Source organism: Caloenas nicobarica, chromosome 20, assembly GCF_036013445.1.
Source record: "Caloenas nicobarica isolate bCalNic1 chromosome 20, bCalNic1.hap1, whole genome shotgun sequence".
Classification (NCBI taxonomy): domain Eukaryota; kingdom Metazoa; phylum Chordata; class Aves; order Columbiformes; family Columbidae; genus Caloenas; species Caloenas nicobarica.
In genome coordinates, this window is record NC_088264.1 from 4,376,874 (window position 1) to 4,385,907 (window position 9,034).

At 58.8% G+C, this 9,034-nt stretch overlaps 1 protein-coding gene across 1 annotated transcript; it reads left to right on the plus strand.

The window, feature by feature from the left end:
• Positions 1 to 868: 868 nt before the first annotated feature.
• Positions 869 to 6,545, plus strand: BRINP2 (BMP/retinoic acid inducible neural specific 2). The gene is made up of 7 exons (XM_065649081.1): positions 869 to 1,170; positions 2,836 to 3,026; positions 3,135 to 3,325; positions 3,719 to 3,824; positions 4,174 to 4,410; positions 4,586 to 4,808; positions 5,429 to 6,545. The coding sequence occupies exons 1-7, from the start codon at positions 869 to 871 to the stop codon at positions 6,543 to 6,545; spliced, it is 2,367 nt and encodes a 788-aa protein (XP_065505153.1).
• The last annotated feature ends 2,489 nt before the right edge of the window (positions 6,546 to 9,034 follow it).

The following is a 9,034-nucleotide window of genomic DNA, read 5'->3' on the forward strand; positions in this document are numbered from 1 at the left end:
CATAGAATCATAGAATCATTTTGGTTGGAAGAGACTCTCAAGATCATCCAGTCCAACTGTTAACCCAACACTGGCACTAACCCATGTCCCTAAGAACCTCATCTCTGCATCTGTCCAGCCCCTCCAGGGATGGTGACTCCAGCACTGCCCTGGGCAGCCTGTTCCAATGCCCCACAGCCCTTTGGGGAAGAAATTGTTCCCCAGATCCAACCCCAACCTCCCCTGGCGCAACTTGAGGCCGTTTCCTCTGGTCCTGGCGCTTGTTCCTGGGGAGCAGAGCCCGACCCCCCCTGGCTCCAAGCTCCCTTCAGGCAGGTCAGAGATCAGAAGGTCTCCCCTCAGCTCCTGTTCTCCAGCTGAACCCCCAGCTCCCTCAGCCGCTCCCATCACACTTGTGCTCCAGCCCCTCACCAGCTCCGTTCCCTTCTCTCAACTCGCTCCAGCACCTCAAGGGCTTTCTTGGCATGAGGGACCCAGAACTGCCCCCAGGATTCGCGGTTTGGCCTCCCCAGTGCCCAGCACAGGACGGTCACTGCCCTGGGCCTGCTGGCCACACCAGTGCTGGTACCAGCCAGGATGCTGGTGGCCTCTTGGCCACCTGGGCACACGCTGGCTCATGTCCAGCCGCTGTCACCAACAGCCCCAGGGCCTTTTCCGTGGGGCAGCTTTTCAGCCACTCTTCCCCAAGGCTGTAGTGCTGTCTGGGGTTGTTGGGACCCAAGCGCAGGACCCAGCACTTGCTCTTGTTGAACCTCACACAATTGTCCTCACGGTCTCCCCGCCTGGCTTGTTGCCGTTGCAGGGCAGGGCTGTCCCGGAGGGTCACTGCGGGGTGAGAGAATGAAGAAGCCGGCCGGGCGGCAGCAGGATGGGGCGGCAGGACCTCCCGCGCACTGACGGGCCCTCGCCGATGCTCCTGTGGCCGCTGGCCCTCCTGGCCCTGAGCACGTGCTGCCGCTGGGGGCTGGCCAGCGGGGCGGGCGGCACGGTGGCCCAGCAGCATGCCGCCCCCGCCACCCCTTCCTCCTCCTCCTCGTCCTCCTCTTCCTCCGGCCGGGCACCCCTCGACTGGCTCCTCACTGACCGGGGACCCTTCTACCGAGCCCAGGAGTACGTGGATTTTGTGGAGCGCTACCGGCAGGGTTTTACCACCAGGTACAGGATCTACAGGTGAGACACCGTGGGTGTCATGTGGTGTAGGGGGCTATGGGGCCACGGCGGAGTGGAGATGGACCCGCTTTAATCACCCTGTGCGGGGGAGGAGGCTGCCGATCGGGAGAGGTGGGTGTCTGCGAGATGCTGCTTTCCTGGGGAATGTAACAGCAGCCCCCCAAGATGCCCATGGCATGGCTGGGATGGGCTCCGGGCAGGGTTTGCCCCAAGCCAGGAGTGATTTGGCTGCACAGGTTGAGATGGGATCAGCCCGTACAGTGGGAGGCACAGAGGGATGCTCCTTTGTCCTTCTGCCATGCCCAAAGACACCTCTGTGCTGAATTCCTGACCCTGCCTGGACTGACAGCTGTCAGGGGCCGGGATGCTGCGGGGACTCACGAAAAGCCACCTGACCGACCCCCTGGCATGTCCCCAGTGCCGTCACCCCACAGACGACGGCAGCAGGATGCTACATGCATGGGGGCCAATGCTGGAGGGGGTTTCTTGCTGGTGGAGAACCAAGCTCAGCAGCAGCAGGGGCCAACAACCCCAGCAAAGGGCCACCCCGTGGCAGCCAGCGTGGGAAACCCACTCCATCGCCTCCCAGCACTAATTGAGGCTGTTGCCTCCTGCTAATGAGCACTTTTCCCTTCCTCTCCTCGCTGATGCGAAGCCCCGGGGGGTTCCAGCAGCGAGCAAAGCCCAGTACCCCCAGAGAACTCCTCTTCCCCCTTGCCCCTTTCCTACGCACTGATGCTGCTGTGCTGAGGGACCCATGTTCTCCGAGGATGCTGCCGCTGATGGTGGTGGGATGGGAAGGAGCAACCGAAGGTACAGCAGCTGGCTTGTGCCTCTTCCAAGGCAGAGAACCTGCCAGCAGCCTTTGGGGCTCACTTTGCTTGTGGGATGGGAATGAGGGTGCAGGGCTCCTGGACCCCTAGCCCCACGTAGCCTCCCCTCCCTCACCCTCAGCTCTGCTCCTGGCCCCAACATCCCACCTTTTGGCCCCAAAAATCATAATGGGAGGCCACCCAGCACCCACCAAGCCCCTCAACTGCTTTGCACCCATCTGCCTCTCCCTCCTCTTCCTGTCCCTCCTTTCCCAACCAGCCCTTACTAAACTGCCTGAAAGCTGCTGTCTGGTTTTAATTAGAGCAAAATGACGAAGATGAGGCTGAACTCAGCCGCTGGTTGTGTACGGGGGGACCCACCACCACCCCTACCACATCCCAACACCTCCCGCTTCCCACAAAAAACTGCCAATACTTAAAATCATGAAACCCCCAGATGTCAGATTTTCACCAAGATCTGTAGGGACGCGGTGTTGGGGATGGAGGATGGATTAGGCACACCCAGCCCAGGAGGCTGCAAAAGGCTCTGGCTCTTCCCTGGGCAGCCATTAATGCCCGACGGAGATGCTTGATTAATTCACGTCAGGCATCTCCACTGCTTGTAGCTCATAATCACCATCGATGGTGTAGGCTGGATCTATAGCTGGTGACGGCGCGCATTTGGTCCTTCATCTCTGCTGTGGCAATGGGGAGGTCGGGATGGTCCCAGTGGAAGTTTTGCCACCATCCCCTGCCCCAAGGTGGAAAGTGGGGACAGCGGAGGGGACAGTGTGCACGTGGCACGGCGGGACTGGCTTTGAACCCTCTCCCCACCACCGCTCTCCTCCCGCAGAGAGTTCGCTCGCTGGAAGGTGAATAATTTGGCCTTGGAGAGGAAAGACTTCTTCAGCCTGCCCCTTCCCCTGGCCCCCGAATTCATCCGCAACATCCGTCTGCTGGGACGCCGGCCCAGCCCCCAGCAAATCACCGACAGCCTCATCAAAAAATATGGGACCCACTTCTTGCTGGCCGCCACGCTGGGAGGTGAGTGATGAGGTTAAGAAAATAAACACCACGGGAGAAGCACAGCCAAAAAGGGGAATCGGGGAGCCCAGCAGCCCCCCAAAAGCATCACGTGTCCCCCCTCCGCAGGAGAGGAGTCCCTGACCATTTTTGTGGACAAGCGCAAGCTGAGCCGGAGGGCAGAGCCCGCTGGGGGAGCCGGGAACAGCTCGGGGGTCTCGCTGGAGACCCTGCACCAGCTGGCAGCCTCCTACTTCATTGACCGGGAGAGCACCCTGCGCCGGCTCCACCACATCCAGATCGCCACGGCTGCCATCAAGGTAGGTGAGGGGGCGAGGGAGAGGGCAGAGCCAGGGGGACAGGGACCCCTGGCCTCACCAGCGACCCCCCCGAAGCCGGCTGAGACCCTAAACCAGCATCATAGCCTGGGGAGGCGGGGCGGAGGGGGACAGCAGGCAAAGTCAGCGCATCCGCGTTATTTCTGGGAAATTGGGCACGCTAATGAAGGCACATTTTTCAGCGGGCTGCAGGCAGGGCTGCCGCCTGTCAGCAAGCCAATTAGCAGGCAATTAGTTCTCCTCTCCAAGCATCCTCTTGCTACGGGCAGTGGGGCACGGCGAGCCTGGCCAGGAGTTATCTGCAGCAGTTTTAGGGAGGCGGCACCTGCCCTGGGTCCCCTCCATGTCCCTGACCACCCGCGGGTCTCTCCCCAGGTGACCGAAACGCGGACAGGGCCACTCGGTTGCAGCAACTATGACAACCTGGACTCGGTGAGCTCCGTCCTGGTGCAGAGCCCCGAGAACAAAGTGCAGCTCCAAGGTAGGACCAGGCTGGTGGGGACGTGGTGATGGCCGAGTGCCACCACGGGATGCTGGGGGGGCCGCAGGGGAGGATGCTGGCTCCAGATGCTGCTTTTAATTTAAGGGCAGGGGAGGAAGGGGGGATGAAAATAATCAAAGCTGGGCAGGATGAGGTTGTTGCTCGGCTGCCAAGAGGAGCCAAGATCGATGTGGAGCCCAGACAAGCGGCTCCAGAGCAAATTGATATGAAAATCACGCAAGGGTGGGAGCCCAGGGAGGGGGAAGGCTCACTCCTTCCTCACCCGGGTGATGTTTTTGAGGGGCTCCACATGTGCCCTGATGTTCTCGGGGCTGCCTCCCACTCGCAGGGCTGCAGACGGTGCTCCCCTTCTACCTGCGGGAGAGGTTCGTGGCGGCCGCCCTCAGCTACATCGCCTGCGGCTCGGCCGGGGAGCTGGTGTGCCGCCGCAGCGACTGCCGCTGCCGCTGCCAGCCCGCCTTCCCCCGCTGCAACTGCCCCGAGCCCGACGTCCAGGCGCTGGAGAACAGCTTGGCCCAGCTCTGGAGAGCCTGGGAGAGCCACCACAATCAGTTTGAGGAGTCAGGTGAGACCCCACACCAAGCATCTCCTTCCCTGTGAGCGCTCCTTTGGGAGCAGCCCTGGCTGGGTGGTGGGGCTCACCACGAAGACCTGAGAGCCTGGGTGGAAGGAGGTTGGGTCCAGCCCTACCTTCACCACTTGCTCTCCTGGGTCTGCTGACCCCATCTCTCCCCCTGCAGAGGAGTTTCAGGCCCTGGTGAAGAGGCTCCCCGGGGACCGTTTCCTGAACAGGACGGCCATCTCCCACTTCTGGGCCATGGACCTGGACATCCAGCATCGCTACCAGCAGCTGGGCACCAGCCTGAAGCTGCTCTCCAGGAAAACCCACCGACTCATCCGGCGGCTCTTCAACCTCAGCAAACGCTGCCACCGGCAACCTCGCTTCAAACTGCCGAAGGAGAGGTACGTGCCACGGCATCCCCGACCCACGCCGGGGACGCTGCTCAGAGCCCTGAGCGGGGCTCAAGCCCACGGGCCCGTGGCTGGGACTGGAAGAGCTCCCACCTTGCTGGAGTGATGCCCAGGGGCAAGCAGGCAGCTGGGGAGCCCTGGGATGTGGCCCTGAGAGGCTGGGTCCAAGCCTGGAGATGGACAACAGGTCTTGGTTCATGGGGGGCCACCAGTGGTGCCGAAAAATGAACACAAGGTGGGCAGCTCTTCCATAGAATCATAGAACGGTTTGGGTTGAAGGGACCTTCAAGCTCATCCAGTGCCCCCCGTGCCATGAGCAGGGACATCTTCACCAGCTCAGGTTGTTCAGAGCCCCGTCCAGCCTGGCCTGGGATGTCTCCAGGGATGGGGCATCCACCACCTCTCTGGGCAACCTGGGACAGTGTTTCACCACCCTCAGTGTAAAAAATTTCTTCCTCATGTCTGGCCTGAATATCCCCTCCTTTAGCTTAAAACCATCACCCCTTGTCCTACTGCAACAGGCCCTGCTAAAAAGTCTGTCCCCATCAAGTTGGTCATGCCCCAAAAGATGCCATGTAAGCATCTCTCCTCCCGTGTCTCTCCTCCACCAGGTCCCTCCCTTACTGGTGGAGCCGCGCACAGTCGCTCCTGTACTGCAGCGAGGCCACTGTGCCTGGGACCTTCCTGGAAGAAAGCCACAGCTGCACGTGTCCCTCCGACCAGCCCTCCTGCCAGGGCTCCATCCCGTGTGCCTTGGGCGAGGGACCGGCCTGCGCCAGCTGTGCCGAGGACAACAGCACCCGCTGCGGGACCTGCAACCACGGCTACGTCCTCACCCAGGGCTTCTGCCGGCCTGAGGTGGCCGACTCGCTGGAGCACTACCTGGGGTTGGAGACGGACCTGCAGGACCTGGAGCTCAAGTACCTCCTGCAGAAACGGGACAGCCGCATCGAGGTGCACTCCATCTTCATCAGCAACGACATGCGCCTGGGGAGCTGGTTCGACCCTTCCTGGAGGAAACGCATGCTCTTGACCTTGAAGAGCAACAAGTACAAGCCTGGGCTGGTTCACGTGATGTTGGCCCTCTCCCTGCAGATCTGCCTCACCAAGAACAGCACGCTGGAGCCCGTCATGGCCATCTACGTCAACCCCTTCGGGGGAAGCCACTCAGAGAGTTGGTTCATGCCTGTCAACGAGGGCAGCTTCCCAGACTGGGAAAGGACTAATGTAGATGCCTCTGCCCAGTGCCAAAACTGGACGCTCACCTTGGGCAACAAGTATAAGACCTTCTTTGAAACAGTCCACGTCTACTTGCGGAGCCGCATCAAGTCTCTGGATGACAGTTCCAATGAGACAATCTACTACGAGCCCTTGGAGATGTCAGATCCCTCCAAGAACCTGGGGTACATGAAAATCAACAGCTTGCAAGTCTTTGGCTACAGCCTGCCCTTCGAACCAGATGCTATTCGTGACCTGATCCTTCAGCTGGACTATCCCTACACCCAGGGCTCCCAGGACTCGGCCATGCTCCAGCTCTTGGAGATCAGGGACCGGGTCAACAGGTTGTCACCTCCTGGCAAAACCCGCCTCGACCTCTTCACTTGCTTGCTCCGCCACAGGCTCAAGTTGGCCAACAATGAGGTGGCGAGGATCCAGTCCTCCTTAAGAGCCTTCAACGCCAAGCTGCCCAACGCGGTAGAGCAGGAGACAGGCAAGCTGTGCAGCTAATGGCCAGGGCTGCTTGGGTCTTGGAGCAAGGGAGCCAGGACAAAGGACTCCCCGGGGAGAGAGGGGGGAAATAACCACCCTAAAAATATTAAATCAAGGCCTTACCTTAGTGCCAACCGTGTGCTTCCATGGTACACCCAGCAACCGGCCAAAGAGATGCAGGGCTCGGGGGGATGGAGGATGCGGGACCACGGAGAAGGGATGGCTCGTGCGGCGCAGACTCGCTCTGAGCCCGGGGACGATGCCACCACGGCTTTTGCTTGAGCTCCAGTGGCTTGAGGGGGACGTGCCGATGGCCAAGGATGGATGTGGCAGCTGCTGGCCACACTGCAGCAGATGCTCAACCCACCATGAGGTTCCTCCAGGGGTGGTCTCCTCAGCACCCCAACTTTTGTAGTCTTTTTAAGAGGTTTCTACTGGCGCCTTCGCCTTCGTGTCCCCTGCAATCCTTCCTGCACAAGGCACCGGAGGGTCCCCGAGACCCTGCAGATCTCCTCTGGGGCCTCTCCATGAGCATCTGGCATCTGCTGCGGTACCGAGGCATCGTCACCTGTCACGTGGGAAGGACCTGGCACCTGCCCCATGGCAGCTGCCGTCATAGACACTGGCGGAGAGCTCTGGGCTGCAACTCCTTACAAAAAAAAAAAAAAAGAAAAAAAGAAAAAGAAAGAAACCTAAAACAAAAGAAAGAAAGAAAGAAAAAGAAAAAGAAAAAAGTTTTATTTATGTATTTATTTATCTGTTTTGTTTGGGAGGGGTTTTTTTAAGCCTATTTATTTGGGGAGTGTCATTTCTTGTTGGTGGCTCCAGCCAAGAGACATCTTAGTAAAATGTATCTGTTTAATATATTTTTTAAAAAAATGCCTTTTTTGAGCAAAAGAGCAACCAAAACCAACCGAGATTAAAAAACAAAAAAAAACAAAAAAAAAAAAAAAAAAGAAAAAAGAACAGATACTTTCATCTCCGGCCCTGACTTTTCCCTCGCTGAGCAGCAGGAGGGGATGGTGAGGGTGCTCCCGTGGGTGTCCGGCTGCCGTGTCTCCCCGTGTCACCACACCACACTGCTCTCTGGATTCTAGCCAAGCCTCCCAAGGAGGGGACATGCCACCGCATGGGCTGGCCATCTGTCTCCTGTCCATGTCTTCATTAGCTCGGAGGGGCAGGGCTCCGAGGTGGCCCATTAAGACCATCGGCCATGCCTGGAGGCAGGAGGGATCCTGCCTGTGCCCCTCTGCTCCCAGGGAGGTGCCTGGAGCAGATGGTCCCCAAGCTGGTGGGAAGGACCCATGCGGCACCATCCACCTCTCGTGTCCAACATCCTCCCGGTCCCACATGAACACTCAGCACACCTCAGGGTGAGCCGTGCTGCGGCTCCATTGCCCAATGTGGTACCTTCCTACCTCTTCAGACGTGTCAAGCGTGGCCCTTGGGAGCTTCACTTGATGACCCTTAGCTCTGCTACGGGAAGAGACGGGGAATATCTGACCCCCAGCCACCCTTTCGGCCAGTTACAATTGTATGGAGAGGTACGACAGTCTGTGTTCTGTCTCTATGGCTGGGTCCCTATAGTTGCTCTGTACTTCTGGTATCTTTGTTGACCTTCTCATTGCTCAGCCCCTTCGAAAGGACCCCAAACCAGGCACAACCCACCCTGGACACCTCCCTCTGCTACACCCAGCACAGTCATCAAGGGGCAGTGGGTTTTCCTGAGGTCATCTCCAGCATCCTCACCACTGGGGAGCTGGTGGCATCGCCAGCACCCGCTCAGCTCAGCCTGGCTCCCCTCCCTCCATCCTTCCATCCCTCCCCGGTGCTGCTGCCGCCGCGTTGAGTGCCTGACCAGAATATCAAGCAGCTGTGGGATGGAAAGGCTGGGTATCCAGACAAGCCGAGCTCGTCGCTTCGGTGGCTGCCCAGATTTCTTGGCCATGAAGAGGTGAGAAATAGGAAGGAGCCAGCTCTCCGACCCACAGCATCCCCAAAGCAGGGGATGGGCAGGGTGCAGGGAAAAGGAGAGAGGAGGCAAAAAGCGTCTTGGTGTGCAGAGCTGAGTCGGCTTCTTCATCCTCCCCATCTGGCAAAACTTGCCTGCTTGGAAGCTGCAAAACCAGGGGTAACCTAAAATCATCCTTCCTGCTTCCGTCACCTGCCTGTCCCCCCACCCCATCCTCAGGCTGGACAGATAAAGAGATAAGCGGGAGGAAAATAACGCCAGCAGTGATAAAGAGATAGGCAAGAAGAAAATAAAACGGAGGTGGATAAACCATGGTTGCTATTTATATTCCCTGTCTAATCTGTCAATTCATCAGGCCGGCTATTGTGGTTACAGCATCCCTCAATCTGTCACCTGGACTTCTCCATGCATCTGTCTGCCTTTGCCCACGTCTTCTCCCTTGTCTCCCAGTCCAAAAGGGGAAAAAAAAATTTTTTTAAAATCAGGCAATTACACCAGGAGGAAATGAGAAGTCAAAGCCATCATCTCAGGTCCC

Coding starts and splice junctions, on each gene's coding strand:
- BRINP2 (XM_065649081.1), top strand. CDS start 869: ATGGGGCGGCAGGACCTCCCGCGCACTGACGGGCCCTCGCCGATGCTC. Junction 1,171..2,835: donor ACCAGGTACAGGATCTACAG/GTGAGACACCGT, acceptor CTCCTCCCGCAG/AGAGTTCGCTCGCTGGAAGG. Junction 4,411..4,585: donor CAATCAGTTTGAGGAGTCAG/GTGAGACCCCAC, acceptor CTCCCCCTGCAG/AGGAGTTTCAGGCCCTGGTG.